We start from the raw sequence: 15,412 nt of genomic DNA, 5'->3' as shown, positions 1-15,412 counted from the left end.
ATAATATTCAGGTTTGCTTTATTTAGGTAGTTTATTGCTATGATTCGCGCTCTTGAATGCCAAATAACATGAAACCGGCCATTCTTTTTTTTAAAAAAAAAAAAATCAAGAAAAGATAGTGAGAGAAAAGAAAGAAAGAAATAGGAAGGATAAAGTAAAAGAGACAGCACCAAATCTCGTCCACGCGCCCAAACAGACCGCATGATGAACAAAACTCCTCACCCCGTTGAACCATGCACCCCCATAACATAACCACCCAGCCTTGTCCCAGTCAAAAAGACGTCCAGTCCTCCCCAGGTTTCGTCGCTTATGATCAAGTGCGTATTATTTGCCGTAGTCGCCATTCCATGAGGACATCTCGCGTTGTATGTATCGTCTCCGTTATTCTCACTTAGCCAACGATGCTGCTCTGCTCCCCCCTCCACCTCTTCCAGTAAAAACATGTATCACTTCATGGGTATCATGGCCAAAGATGTATAGTGGCTCTTGGTGACCTTCCAAGGTCTATGTCCGCGCCCCCAATCCACCAAATATATGTATATCTGCTCTCGTCTCCCTGTTTCTATTTGGCTTTATGTGCCTTACACCACGGGTGATCCAGCACCTGTTCTATGGAATACCGCTGAGCAACGTCTCGGTTCAACATACAGCGGATTAGATCGATGCTGTCCTCGCTGATTATGAAGGGGATACGGAGGTCTCGGTCCATAATCTCGTCAATACTGTAGAAAGGGTTCTCCTTGTAGACGATGGTGTACAAGAGGATGCCGAGAGCCCAAACGTCCTGCTCTTTGCCGCCATAAGGCTTCCCGGCTAGGACTTCCGGTGCGGCATAATCTAGAGGTGGTTGCGTCAGCATTCACTCGAGGAGATATTAAAGGAAGCATCGGCATGGTAAAGGGAAAGAGAAGAAAAAACTTACCAATTGTGCCCACAAACACATCAAAGGGGCCGCTCTTGATGTATGCCGCGCTGCCGAAATCGATGAGTTTGATGTTTCCCTCGCCGTCCAGAATCACGTTTTCGTCTTTGATGTCACGGTGAACGACCTGGGCTTTCGTGTGTAAGAAGTGGACGGCGTGCGCAACCTGCACAAAAATGCTCCGGCATTCAGACTCTTCCATGTTGGCGCGGAGCTCAATGTAATCGAACAAATCCATGCCAGGGAGGCCGTGTGGAGCCATCTCAATGTAGTAGTTCACGTCGTCCTCAAAGAAGCCTTCCATCTCTACAATGTTGGGGTGTCGGAACTCGGGTTTTCGTAGGTAGTTCAAGACGTGGATTTCCAGGGGGACAGTTCCGAGTTTCCTGTCCCGAGTCCAGGTATCGACGAGAATACGACGCTTAGTCACATATTTCAACACTACTTTCCTGCCTGTCTTCTTGTGCCTCGCAAGTTTCACTTGGCCGTAAGCTCCTTGGCCCATGTCTTCGAGGATGGTATAATCATCAATGGTAGTTTTGCGCTCGGGCTCATCTTCCCCAGTCTTCTCTGGCTTCGGGGTTTCCTTTGGTGGCTCTGGTTTGGCTTGTCCAGTAAGTTTTGCGGCAGCATCAAGTGCAGCGTCCTTGATCTGCTTGGGGATAGAGGTGGCTATCGCCATGATGGGTTGCTTGACAGACTCGACCTTGGGTTCATCAGAGTCCGAAGGTATCTCCATGGGGGTGTGTGCAGGAGTTTGGCCGGGAGAGGGTTGATGAGGCGGCGTTATAACCGCTGAGTGATTGGGAGATTCTATATTTAAGTGCAAAGACGATGTGTGCAGGTGTCGTGAATACGTAATCCACAGAGCAAACACCAGCTCTGATTGAGAAACAGATCCTCGCGCGTCGTGTCCTTCAGTCGTGTCCGAGTCGCTTTCTTCGATGATGTCGACGTGCTTTTCACTCTCCACAACGCGCATCTGCACGTCAATTTTCAATTCAGAACCGTCTCGGTGTTTTGCCGGTATGCCTTCGGGTTGTAAAAAGGCGGCGGCAGCGTTAGGACGTTGTTCTTTCAAGGCAAAAAAGGCGGCTGCTCTGCGGAATCTGTGCTCTGGGACTACCATGCCATCTAGCAGCTGAAGGCCGTCTTCCTCGGTGAGTGTGGCAAGGATCTTGTCAAAGTCGGGGATGAGAGAATATATAGGCATGCCATCAGGCTTTTCGTAACCAAACAAAGCCCCGGAGAAGACAGAGTTTGAGCTACGAATCTTCAATGTTTCCGGCTCCACGACAACAATACCAGCCATGTGAGGGAAAGTTGAGACACGCAACTCTAATTTCCCACGAACTTGCTCAATGGCGCATGGAACATTGGACTTGTGAGAGTTGGGACACGTAAAGTACCGCCTTCGGCTTGTCTGTGCAAAGTCGATCTCGCCCTCGTTGGGATCAATGCCCTGGCGCGGTATCCGTGGAATGAGTTTGGCCACGTCAAACCCTGATTTTGGTGTTTTGAAGCCCCAGATTGGCTCGGTTGCCCCCGTAACAGACTGTACGATACCTTCTTCATCCAACACTATCTGCGCCACATCCTCATGAATTTCCTCGAGCACCCAGATCAAGCCCACGCGCTTCTCCTTGACCCAGAGACTTGCTGATCCGGTGGCGCCATTACGCTTCTGAATGGGAACTACATCGCCGCACAGCAAGACACCGCGTGAGAGGTTGTTGCGGTGGTGGCCGCTAGTACGTGTACTTGGTGGGTTTGGATCTCCGCTGTGAACAGTCTGGGCGCGCCTTGGGGATGCCACTTGAGACGGCGGTGTTCTCGAGTTGGGCTTGTTGAGGAGCTGAGCAGTGATTCCGGATCTGCCACCCAGCAAGGCAGACGCGGCCGAAACAGCAGGAGTGGCGTTGTCACTATCCTCGTCCAGATCTTGGTCACTCAGCTGCAAAAGCCTCCGTTCCAACCAAGACCTTCTCTCTTCTTGTACAACCTCCAGAATGCCCATTTTCCGAACTTCGGCTTTTGTGACACCAAAAACTAGACAGGCCAGATCGTTGGCCGCTAAAATGGTCCAAGGTGGCTTCGCCTCCGTCGTGAAGATTGCCTGTGCAGCCGGCACCCATCTGTTCGTATGTCCGTGTACCGCAGGGCCAGTAGCAGCAGAGAAACTCTTCAATTGTGCGGCAGGCTGCGTCGTCGATCCCGGAGAAGCCAGCGGCTCTTCATACAGAGGCTCGCCAGTGAGAAAAGGTTGTGACATTGTATCCATCAGTTTATCTTGCAAGGCCATACTCAGAGTGTCAGTCATGGTCCGCTTCAAGTTGGTAGGCCTTGATGTGGGCGGTAGCGCCCTTGGAGCGCCTCCGACACCGCCAGCGGAAGCTCTACCCGAGTCTTTTAGTTTTAAGCCGGCATCATCAGTCGCAATATTAGATACATCAGCATGGTTAGCGGATATCGGCTCGTTATCGCGAACAGGCAACTCCTTTGAAGCTGTATATGTGACATCGGGTGGCACCAAATCCACGATGGACGCTCTCGGGCTGAACTGCTTCTCAAACACATTCTCAGCAGGTAGGCCAGCCGGCCCAGTCAATGGCGGAACGATGACGGCTGCAGGGTCTGGATTAGGCAAGTTTCCTGCGCCTATCACTTGCGCGCGTGCAAGGAATTCCAGCATGTGCTGCGCGTCGACATCGCCCGTAACCCTGGCCTGGGCGCTGGCAAGGCCGGCTTGGGTGGAAGTCATGGACAGGCCCATGCGGTCCTTCATGAACTCAAGGGAACGTTTGAGGACATTTTGGCGGTTGTGCAGAAAATCCTCCGATTGATGTGCGAAGGAGAAGGAGTGCAGAGATTCAGAGGGAAACCGCGACAAGTCTTCGGAGAAGCTGGGAGATGTGGGAGCTCCGGCGAAAGGCGTCGTCGTGTAGCTGCTCAGCATTGCAGTCATGGAGGTAGAGCGGGTGAGCGCAACAACGGAAGGGCTGCGTGAAGATGCATTCGAGCTGGGCAGGGTCGGTGCCCGGGAGGGAGGATGCTGCTGTCGTATACGGCGCAGGCCAGAGAGCCCCAAGCCGTGCTCGTGGTCGGTAATGGGAGATGGTCTGATCGGAGCGCGCGGTCAGCAAACAAAAGCGAGCTACCATGGCACAAGTCTGGTGCGGAACACGCCGCCGCCAAGGGACGAACCTGGTGATTGGGTCGTGGTCCAAGATGCCGGCCGACGAGGCTTCAAAGGACATTCGGTATCGACTGCGGTCGGACGGGTCAGCTGATAGATGCAGGTTTCCCGTGCTGCGGTTCTTGGGCAACGACAGAGGCTGCATGGTTCGGTCGTGGCCTCTGTCATCGTCCCTCGTGTTGCTCTCGGTGCCTGAAAAAAAAGGGACGGGCATCAGTCACGGCGTCTTGTCTACGGATTGGCTTCAATGTCCAAACATAACATACGGTTGTCTTGGGGGCCGCCATGTGTCTGAAGCATACTTGTAGACCTCAGTTCACGCGCCTCTCTAGTGGAGTGATGCACGAGCACGACGCAATTCGAAGCAGGGCCCGGGTGGCGAGGAGGCGTCAATCGAGCCTGGTCTCGCGAACAGTCGAATTCGGCTCAACCAGGCTTCAACTGGCGTTTGAGGTTGTGGGCAGGCCGATCGGAGTCCGTACGAGTACTAGGTACTAAGGTAGCTGGCGTCACGGAGAGTCGCTGCTGTCGGGGCTACGCGGATGCCGTGGGAAAAGCAAAGGATACGAGTCGGCAGCCGTGACAGGAGGGTTGGAGTGCAGCTCAGACGCCCAAGGCCGGTTTGCCGGTGCTGGAAGACGGGGATTTGCTACCACAAGGGAGAGAATTGAGGTCGGTTTGGACAATTTGGCAAATCTGCGGTTGGGCGACTCTCGGGGCGAGGGGTTCAGAGGCGCGAGAGGGGTGAAGGCGCTGGAGAGGAGCCACTGCTGCCCACAAATCAAAATATCGACGATTGGAGTGTCAACGGCATGCCAATGACAGCGAGAGAAATTCTGGCCCAGTGCATGTACAGCCGAAAGAAGGCCCTATCGTGCTAATATCACGGGCACTTTTGGTTTGCCTTTTCCTTGAGGTTGAGTTCTGCTGTAGCTCTGTGGCTGTCGACGTTGAGATTTTTTTCTACAGCGTGCAGGCGGTTCCTCTTAGGCGCAGGACAGGTACCTAATGCTATTGATGGAACCAACTCATCCATGCCCTACGAAGAATCTTCTCGTCCGCCTGACAGCACAGACATTCCTGCAGCCTCTCTCTCTCTCTCTCTCTCTTTTACGACCTTATAATTTCTTTGCTAATATGAGCCATTTCAATGCCATTACCATTCCACACCGTGAAAGCGTGACGCAGATCGCTCGGGATTGCGTAGTGCCAACTCAAATGCGCTTTATTCTGCAAGGAGCAACGCCAGCTGCAGAAAATCGACGGGATTGAGAGAACATGATGTGTAATTGGCCGGTGTGCATCAGCTCACCGGAAGAGCACCAATGCCAGCATCCGAACCTCTCCAGCTGCTCAGCTAGAAACCGTTGAACTGCGATGGCTCAGCATGTGAATATCGCTATCCGTGCTAGTCCGCGACTAAGTTGCTGCTACTGAGGAATAAACAGCCACACGTTCCTATCCACAGATAAGTATGTGCAGCATAACGAGTACTATTGGAGAATGGAAGCAAGCTCTTTTTCATCCACGGTTGGCGGCAGAATCGAGCGAGAAGATGAGATGAATTTCCACATCGGGAAGAGTGAACATTCGCACAAGACAAAGGCTTTTGATCAGCTGCTACACAAGATCTGGCATGTAGTCTGGCTCCCCAGGTCTAAATCTCCCTAATTTGTCTAACACTTGAAAGGCGGATGAAATACCCCGAGACATTCTCCGTAGTCAGCCGACATGGAGATTTGCCGGGAAGCTGGAGATGCTCCGGCCACATGGCCCATTTCCCCAGCTATCAAATCTCAACCATCTGGTCTACCTAGTTCAAGTACCGGCAATTACTCCGTACGCGTACTATTGATATATCGCCGGCTCGGCATGAAATATCCCCTGTTGCGAATTGTAGCTGTCCAGGTCTTACAATAACGGCATCGCCTAGTAATGATATAGACCACGGACAACGTCCAACGAAACTCCGGGTTCATATTGATACCCTAGAACCGCCCAAGGAGCCCAACCTGCGATATTACCGCATTATATGTACGCAGCTATCCCCGGGGTGGTTATCATTACCCAGTATTATTCGTGCCCAATGCATTCTCTCGCACTTCTAAGTCGACTATAGTTGCAATTATCGGGTACCAGCGGGTCTGCGATATTTAGGAGGCATGGCATGTGCTCCTTGATTCTGAATGGCCAAGACAGCGGCGATCGTTGCCTCGAACGCTGCATGCACATTTACCACAGTCCATGGAATTTCTCCGTCTCCCACGAATAATACGAGGCGACTACACCCGTCAGGCCGTTTGCGCTACAGCACGCCATATGGAAGGAGGAAGGATCAATCTCTGGTACCTGTTTATGCAATCATGTTCCTGCTAGTCTTCCACTATCGACGTGAAGGTTTCTTACGGCCCGAAACCTGCTACCTTACCCAATAGTACTGGACCAATCTGTACTCCTTTTTGCCACCGCAATAAGGGACTAACAGAGGTACTTTACCTCAAAAGAACTCACATGGGATGCTCCCAAGGTCCTGCCATGGTAGTATGTAGAAGATGAGCGATATACGAGTATATCGCACAGGAGGCATCTCCGAATGCAACGCAATCGTCACACGGCAAGGCTGGCCTATCTAGAGCGCCACAAGCTATTTTGATGGTGGCATGCCGGCACTGACCGCAGCATGGCTGGGTGCATGTGCTGTCGAATTTCGTTGCAATGGGATGGATGGATGGATGCCACGGTACTCCGTACTCTGGACTTGAATGGCACAAAGATGCTGGTGCAACTTCAGGGTCTCCGTACACCTGTACGGTAGTGGGCTCTACAGCACCCTTGGTGGGCTCTCTAGTGGGGGTTGCCCTGCCGCAGGGTCTCCATGCAGCGCTAGCAGCTAGCGTTGTGGGCTCCGTATCTTATCGATATACCCCAGCTTGTGGGCGCTAGCCGTCTATTCGATGGCAACTCTACGGTACGGTACTCGCGAGTAATGTCCAGCATTCAGTCACAACTCGTAAATGGCGTTTTCCGGAACCAGCGCCCACCACAAGCCCCCCCGTTGCAGAGGTCAGCCACAGCTTCTCCAATATTGAATCTGACGGCGGTGAGTTTTGCTTGTACTCGTACACATTGTTGGCGACCGAGGTGGGGGGAGACCGACCGAAAACGTATTCGTACCCTTGAGCCTTTTCTTTTTTCCTTCCTGACGATGCGTCCACCACGCCACCGGCCACATTAGGGTTTTTACCTTTCCTCTCCCCCCCTTTTGCCTCTCAACTTTGACTTGTTATCTTTCCTCCTCGTTCCTGTGATCAACAGCCCGCCTTGCTTGGGTGGGCATGGGATTCATATCGTTATTTGCTATCTTGATTGCGATTACGGCAAAGCGTGAGCCAGTCCCCTGGTGCGGTCACGCTGACCACCCCGCGGCCACTTTGGTAGCCCGGCTGACCTCTGCTCCAACTTGCCCCGTGCCTCGTCGACGGCCATCGAGCAGTTAAAACTTCTGCCGCGAGCCTCGTGTCCAGATACCGAATCGATCCATCGAATAGGGCGGCCCTCCAACAAGACGATAGCCATAAGTGTGATGCGTTGACAGGAGCCTCGACGGCCTTTAAACTCTCCCCAGGCGGACCCGGGCCCCGCATCGCCGCCGTTCTTTTTTCATCACAGCAAAGCTTAAGATTCTCATACGCGTACGAATTAGATCCATCCGCTGGAGATTTACTTTTCTTTTCGACAAATACGCTCAAGACGACGCTTGTCGAGACGGCCCTTTTAGCGGGGGAGATAAACGTGAGGACAAGGGAAGCCTATATCATCCACAAACCCAACCAACCATGGCTGAGGTACTCGACATTACGGCGGACGCTCCGGTGTCCGCTGACGACGGCGCTTCTCCCACGCCACCTGATACGCCCTTGAAGGGTAAGAGTCGCCAGCGAATTCTCCGTGGCATACAGCGCATTTCTTCTTCGCCGACCCTTCCTGGACTCGGACGATCTCGATCCGTTAGCAACCCGTATAGCATTCGATATGGGTCCATGTCTTGTGTCAGTCTATCCACGGCCGGGGCATCACAGGCAGCCCCTAGTGCTAGATCTGCCACGCCGCAGCTCTCTGCTCTGAATGTGGCAGGCTCTTCACATCCGGGATCCCAAACCAAAGTGTTCATATTCGAAGAAGAGAACGACGACGATGTTGAGGAATTCCCGGCCATTCGCAAGGCAAATCATGGGATTTCCGTAACCTCAAACGCCATATCCTCCCTACCGTCCGAAGTCAGAGTACGAACCAAGCCCGTGGAAAAGAAGGCTTTCAACTTTTGGGCTGGCATACCCCACGAAGTTCGAATCCATATCTTTTCGTATTTCCGGCCCAAGGAGTTGGTACGGATATCTAGAGTCAGCAAATCCTTTTACGGGTTCTGCTTTGACGGCCAGCTGTGGACATCGATTGATGCCTCGGAGTTTTATCAGGAAATTCCTGCTGCGTCGCTGGCACGCATCATCGCCGCCGCTGGCCCCTTTGTCAAAGACTTGAACTTGAGAGGATGTGTTCAGGTTGAGCACTACAAGCGCACCGAAGTCATTGTCAAGTCGTGCAAGAATCTTATGAATGCGACGCTCGAAGGTTGCCGGAATTTCCAAAAGCACACTCTCCACAATCTTCTAAGGAGCAATGAAAAGCTAGTTCACCTGAATTTGACGGGGCTTGCGGCGGTGACAAACACGTCCTGCAAAATCATTGCAGAGTCGTGCCCTCAACTGGAGAGCTTCAATGTTTCATGGTGCCAGAAGGTGGAGGCTCGTGGTATCAAGACAATCATCGACTCGTGTGCGAAATTGAGGGACCTCCGTGCCGGCGAGGTAAAAGGGTTTGATTGCCTCGCCACGGCAGAGTCAATTTTCAACACAAATCGGCTGGAGAGGCTGGTCCTCAGCGGATGCGCCGAGCTCAATGATGAGGCGTTGAAGATTATGATGCAAGGGGTCGATCCTGAAATCGACATACTCACAGGCCACCCCGTGGTTCCGCCTCGGCGGCTTCGCCACCTGGATCTGAGCCGCTGTATCAGACTAACAAGCGCAGGTGTCAAGGCGATTGGCCATGTGGTGCCAGATCTGGAAGGCTTGCAGCTTTCAGGGTGCAAGGCGTTGACCGATGCGGCGCTTGAGCCTATTCTTGCCTCAACACCAAGACTCACTCATCTCGAACTGGAAGATCTTGACGAGATCACCAACTCTCTTCTCTCCGAACATCTTGCCAAGGCACCTTGCGCTGGCAACTTGGAGCATCTCTCTCTGAGCTACTGCGAGAATATTGGAGACTTGGGAATGCTTCCGGTCATGCAGAAGTGCGTACGGCTGAAGAGTGCCGACCTCGACAATACGAAGATCAGCGATTTAGTTCTCGCAGAAGCCGCCTCAATGGTCATCAAGCGTTCCAAACCAGCCTCAACAGGCGAGGTCCGCCCAAAAATTACGCTACGCTTGGCAGTATACGATTGCCAAAATGTTACCTGGACAGGCATTAGAGAGATTTTGTTCAGAAATTCCCAGGTTCGACCGGCCACAGGACAACCTGGCGGGATCACCTACCCAACTGAGGCTATTGGGCTGAAATGCTTCTACGGCTTCCAGATGACGGTCGATGAGCACCAAAAGAGAGTTCTCCGGGGCGACCTTATCGCTGCCGGTAGACTGGAGAGGAAATGGGCAGACTACATGCAGGCAAACGAAGAAGCCGGTGCGGGAGGAGCCGGATATCGGAGGCGCCGACGTCGAGCAAGGCACGCCCAAGCTCTTCATGCGGATGAAGAGGATGGGGGAATTGTCGGCCGCCGCAGAGCAAGGACATTGGGATCTTGCTCTGTAATGTGAATGATGCGGATCAAGATGGCATGTTGGTCTAAAAATTATGAATGTATGATCATCTCGTTCGGCTCATCTACTCTGAGGGTGGATTTTGTTGGGGTTTTGCGCAAAAGAAGGGAAACAACCCAAAGGCTTTCATCTAGCCTGGTTTCTTCCTTTTTCTTTCTCTTTTGGTTTATTTCGCTGGCTGCATACGGCGGTGGCGTTGTTCGAATGCCACAAGGCACGGGTGTTGATGTTTCGGGAGTAGAACATACAGGAGATGACAAAGTGGGACATGGGAGTTGGTTTGGGCAATGTCTCTTTGGTTTTTTTTCTCTCTCTCTCTTCCATTTTTTCCTATTTCAAACTTGCAAACAACCCAACTTTCCGGCGGCGGTCGAGATTGGGCGCTCCTCTGAGATGACATGATGTCGGCTGTGGGCAGGACCCCCCCTTTCGGCCTATGAGTGCAACAGGATTGCTTGGATGTCCAGAGGATCGATCTAGACCTGCCAGCGCCGTCTATGAATGTGCTGCAAGCTGCGATTAGTTTGATGCAAATAGATTGATTCTGCTATGCATGGCTACTTGTCATTGATGCTCTGCCATGTGTCAGTTGGTCTCTGGATGTTCACGCAGGCCGGCGGCGGTCAGCTACACACACAAAGAGGGTGCTTATTATGGGATGAGTATGCAGGGGAGAGACAACTTCGTATTGAGCAGCCCGAGGGAGGCTGGATTATGCAGCCCGGGGCATGGAAAACTCGGTGTGGGCATGTACTTGTTTGAGTGGTGGTGTAAGTGCTGGCGAGGACGACAAAGCGGCGTCGTATCAGCCCAGCCCGCCCCTACAGTACTTTTCTAGGTGCGTTGACTTGCTACTGTAGCATCTCGACAATACAAGGCAAACGTTTTCTACACATGTTGTCCCTTTTCAGAAGCCATCCCATCTTTGACTAGTACCAATTCGAAGTGAATAGCATTAGTATTGATGCTAGTTCCCTCGCCTCACCATGCTAGAGAAACCACTTGGATCCAGATCCACGTGGGTGTGAGGAATTCTTAAATCCAGGCCTATTTTAGGCCCCGAGACTTGTTGTTCCGCGGAAGTAGGTTCGCCGCTGTCGAAGTGATGGGAGAGCAACAAGAGAAGCTTGTCACATTTCACCTTCCATGTCTGATGCATTTACTTGCATGTACCTAGCAGCGGGCGAAGGCTGGGCCGGACCCCAGTCGCACTGTGTACGAGCGCCGCCTCTGTCCTGTCTCTTGACAACAGAAAACTTGGAATTGGATGTGTGGAGAAGGCGATTGATTGAAAATGACGAGGCGATTGATGATAATCGGCGTCGTCTCTTGTCATTGATGAGACGAGGGGTGACTGACCCTTTGGCCGGAGCATCTTCTTGCACCTCGCTTAGGTGCTTGCATTGCTTTGCTGGCCCTTTGGGAGAGCGATGATGGATGTGAGTAGAGTCGCATCAGCATTAGCATTCGCAGGACCACCATGTAGACGCAATGCAAGCATCCCAAGTTACAGACGGCAGTGATTGGTGGCTCATCCAGATGCAAATGATTTTGAGCTTCTCACCGGCGTGGAGACCAACCCCCCCCCCCCCAGAAGGCCCTTTTTGAGGCACGTACTCGTAACACGCAGATGCAAGCCATGGATGATGGAGACATGGATTAGATGGAGGGGGGGGGAAAGGCTTCCAAGAAACAACGGCCAATAGTCACCGAGGACCCGCACGTGTGTGTGACGAAAACAAAAAACAAAAAATAAAAAATAAAAAATGCAGATGCAGATGTTTTCTTTCTGGGTTCGTATTCTTTTGCATCTTGCTTCCCCCTTTTTAGTCTCTGGCCTTTTTCCCGGGTACTCGTTGCTGTGAAGATGTTTTTTTTTCAGGTGCGGGATAGGATAGGCTCGCATTGCATGCCTTGCAAGCAAGCGTTTTGGTGGCTGCACGATCCCTGCGACCGGTGAAGGACAAGCGAGGCGAGTGTTTGCTTTTTTCTTTTCTTTTTCCTTGCTTTTTTTTGCTTTTTGTTGATCCACCGACTTTTTGTTTCCCTGTTCTTGATTCTTTTCGCATTGATGCAATTGGACTGATCCATGTTATCGTACATCTAGTAGGTACATGTACATGCCTGTATGAGGGACGCTGAGCACAAGTCACTGGGCACAGGCCACACGCAGAGGCCGATCCAGTTCCATTGAAATTTCCATCATCTAAACTCGCCCCGGCGCCACACAATATCTTAGTGTATACCTTTAATCTGTTTGAAACTCGATTGCTGAAGAAAGCCAACGGGCTTGAGGCCGTTCTCTAGCCAGATCCTCAACAGGCTAAGAAATAGGAATCCTCACTATAATACCAAGACAGTTGGTGTGGCTCGGCTAAGTCTACCAGAAACGGCAGTCTCTCTATTCTAGGTAGCCTGCAAGCTGAAGATTGCTTTTGCGACTCAGGTACTTTAGCGCTCCTTACGAGTACCTCATTCGTACCTGTACCTTGTCGAGGTGCCAGCCTCGCCGCTGTACTATGGATAATGTCCCGTGCTTCCGCGGAGGATTTTGCATAGAGGGCACGTAATAAGTTGTAGCTTCAAGAGGGCGTGTGCGGACCAGACGTGAAGGAGAAAACAAGAGTAGTACACGCATCGTGTGCAAAGGCCTCAACTGGTTTTGGGGTGATACAGCATCATGCCGGCCGTATTACTGGACGAGCAAGGCAAGGTACGGGATGGGGGGATGTGTACATGGCCGGTACTAGCCGTTGCCTCCTCTGGAAATCAGCCAGTAATAACACCAGAACCTTGATTATTCTGACTGTCCCAACGCCCAACTGGACATCCATTATGTACCATCCATTCTTTATTCTAGAACAGGCACAACACCCTCCATTATCTTAGTAGTTTGTCCATTCATTGAGTTAAGCGTCCAGTTTGATTTTCATTTCCAATCCAATGGCATTCTCAACACGCTAACAAGCATTGTAATTGTAACAAGGCTCACTGCTACTCAACTCGGCACCACTACTAATCCTGTCCCACCAGCCGCGGCAAACGGGTGCAGTCTTTGAGCCCCACGGATCTCAGCCTGGCTGCTGGCAGAAATAATCCCGAGGCACCAGCAAGTGGCAGCTGGGTGTCCAAAGTCGCACAATCTCTGTCCTGCGCCTCTGTCCGTGCTGCTTCTGTTTTCTTGTCGTGAGGGCGATTTTCATGGCCTGAGCAGCCCCCAGATCCGAGATTAGATTTCCACCTCGGGGTACATCATCTCGCATGCAGAACAAAGAGAAAAAAAAACGGATGCTCGTGCTTGTAAACACAGACGCAACATACCTAACGCAACGTCCCTCCTCCCCAAACATGCCTCTCGAGACAATCTACGTCGTCCGCCATGGGGTAAAGTTGTACCCTTTTTCCTTTTTCCTTTTTCTGATTTTTTTTTTTTTTTTTTTTTTGATTTTTTGATTTTTTGATTTTTTGATCCCCTCACCCCCCCTTGCACTGCAGACAATGGCGTCACGAGGCTGAGGGCTCTTGTATTGACCGTTGCTATTGTCAACGCCAGTTCCGGTCTAGTTGGTCCGTCGACCACACCACAGGAGTGTATTCAGCTTCGATCCCATCACCAACAGGAATCGCGGTGGACCCGGCCCTCACCGCCCACGGGGTCGATCAGTCGAGGCAGCTCGCCCAGCATCTCATGACGATGGACCCCCCCGTGGACGTTGTGTACTCGAGCCCCTACTACCGCTGCCTGCAGACCATCACCCCCTTTGTCGAGCTCCGGCAGCAGCAGCAGCAGCAGCAGCAGCAGAGGCAGCAGAGGCACGCACACGCACACGCACACAGCCAGCATGGCGAGAGCACGAGCTTGAGCTTGAGCACGAGTGTCGGCAGTGGCAGTCACAGTCACAGTCACAGTCACAGTGATGCCGCCACCATGATACGGCCTGAACACGGAATCTGCGAGTGGTTCGGTTCCGCTCCGTTTGAGCATCCCGGCCCAGCCTCACCCTCACTCCTCAAATCCTTGTTCCCTGCCTTTGACGAGAGCTACGTGTCGGCGCAGTATCCTCCCAGGAGGGGCGAGACGCTGGCCCAGCTGCAGGCCAGGCTTACGGCCACGATGCAGAGTATCATTGATCGCTGCGACGCTGAAGATAGACGAGCCGTTGTGCTGTGCACTCACGCCGCAGCCGTCATCATGTTGGGCCGCATCCTCACGGGCGAGTTCCCCGAGACTGTAGATGCCGATGACTTTCACGCTTTTACCTGTGGGCTGAGTGTCTTTCGCCGGAAGAAAGTCGACAATCGGGATCGAGGAAAGGGGGAGTTGCCCGACAAAGAGCCCAACCCTAGTGCTGCTGCTGCTGCTGCTGGTGTTGTTGGAGGTTGGTCATGTGAGGCCAACAGTGACTGCAGCTTCTTGGCCGGCGGCGAAGAGCGAGGCTGGTACGTAGAACAAGTAAAAGTTTGTTCACTTCGAGAGCTATGCTGATGGCGTAATTGCCGGGTGTTAGGAAGTTCGTAGGGGACGAGGAGTTTCCAGACACAGGCTCCATGTCTCAAGCTGCGAGTACATCTGAGTCCAAGCTGTAACGAAAGGCTCGGGGATCAACAAGCAGTCAATGCAGTACATCCATGATATGACGACTTGCAAAGCCCCAAGTACAAACAAGGGTTTGAGGGGGGGAGGAAAAGGGCTGCCTATTCGCGGACGACCCTTGATGGGTTGTGACGTTGACTTGGCCCGGATGATACACGTTTTGTCGGTAGAGTATTATTAGATTTCGTCACGGGAATCACACCGCGTGGCAAAGTTGCTCCTAGATAAAAAACGACATGATCATCAGAACGGCCGTGCATGGTGCGACCCGCGAATTCCCTTGTTGATTGCCTCGTTAGGTCGACCTCACCTGTTAGACTCGAGCCGCTTTTGGACAATTGCGGACAAACACACACGCAAGGCAGAGGGACCATGTACCTTTACACTGCGTCTGGGAGAGGGAGAGAGAGAGAAGCCCCCCACGAAAGGCCCTTCGGATCGTAGCCCTACCAGGTCGGAAAGATGCTCCTCGCAGTCCATTCCGAGAAAGGACCGTCTGCTGGCCCTTGCACTGCAGTCTTGACGGGCTCTACGGAGTACTTGTCTCTCTATACTATGGGCATCTACGATCTGATTTCACTCTGTACTCGGGCACCCGGGCAATGGTTCCGTCTAGGCGCTGGGACACCGCAGTATGAGGCACAGGCCGTGCTGCAATTTTGAAGAAGACGCCACCTCTTCCCCCCGGCAAGTTGATGGACCATGTCTCAATGGATAGCTATCCTTCAATTTACGGAGTAAAGTGGCCAAAAGGACCTTTTTTTCCCCACCACGGCTTGGAGCAGGGAGAATCACGAAGCAACGCCACAAAGTGATTT

The 15,412-nt window shown here is 52.4% G+C and overlaps 3 protein-coding genes across 3 annotated transcripts; 2 read left to right on the top strand and 1 right to left on the bottom strand.

Annotated features, from left to right (window-relative positions):
* Positions 1-562: 562 nt before the first annotated feature.
* Positions 563-4,418, bottom strand: Triagg1_4994 (uncharacterized protein; the record flags this gene model as incomplete). Its single annotated transcript, XM_062899458.1, has 4 exons — positions 563-837; positions 923-4,041; positions 4,127-4,310; positions 4,385-4,418. The coding sequence occupies 4 exons, from the start codon at positions 4,416-4,418 to the stop codon at positions 563-565; spliced, it is 3,612 nt and encodes a 1,203-aa protein (XP_062756175.1).
* Positions 4,419-7,954: 3,536 nt separating this feature from the next.
* On the top strand, positions 7,955-9,997 carry Triagg1_4993 (uncharacterized protein; the record flags this gene model as incomplete). The annotated part of the gene is made up of 1 exon (XM_062899457.1): positions 7,955-9,997. One exon carries the CDS (start codon positions 7,955-7,957, stop codon positions 9,995-9,997), a length of 2,043 nt encoding a protein of 680 aa, XP_062756174.1.
* A 3,351-nt stretch (positions 9,998-13,348) lies between these two features.
* Triagg1_4992 (uncharacterized protein) lies at positions 13,349-14,587 on the top strand (the record flags this gene model as incomplete). The annotated part of the gene is made up of 3 exons (XM_062899456.1): positions 13,349-13,384; positions 13,554-14,440; positions 14,509-14,587. The coding sequence occupies 3 exons, from the start codon at positions 13,349-13,351 to the stop codon at positions 14,585-14,587; spliced, it is 1,002 nt and encodes a 333-aa protein (XP_062756173.1).
* Positions 14,588-15,412: the final 825 nt, after the last annotated feature.

This window comes from Trichoderma aggressivum (assembly GCF_033847375.1).
Source record: "Trichoderma aggressivum f. europaeum strain CBS 100526 chromosome Unknown scaffold_016, whole genome shotgun sequence".
NCBI classification, from domain to species: domain Eukaryota; kingdom Fungi; phylum Ascomycota; class Sordariomycetes; order Hypocreales; family Hypocreaceae; genus Trichoderma; species Trichoderma aggressivum.
This window is presented reverse-complemented; position numbering and strand designations above follow the sequence as displayed.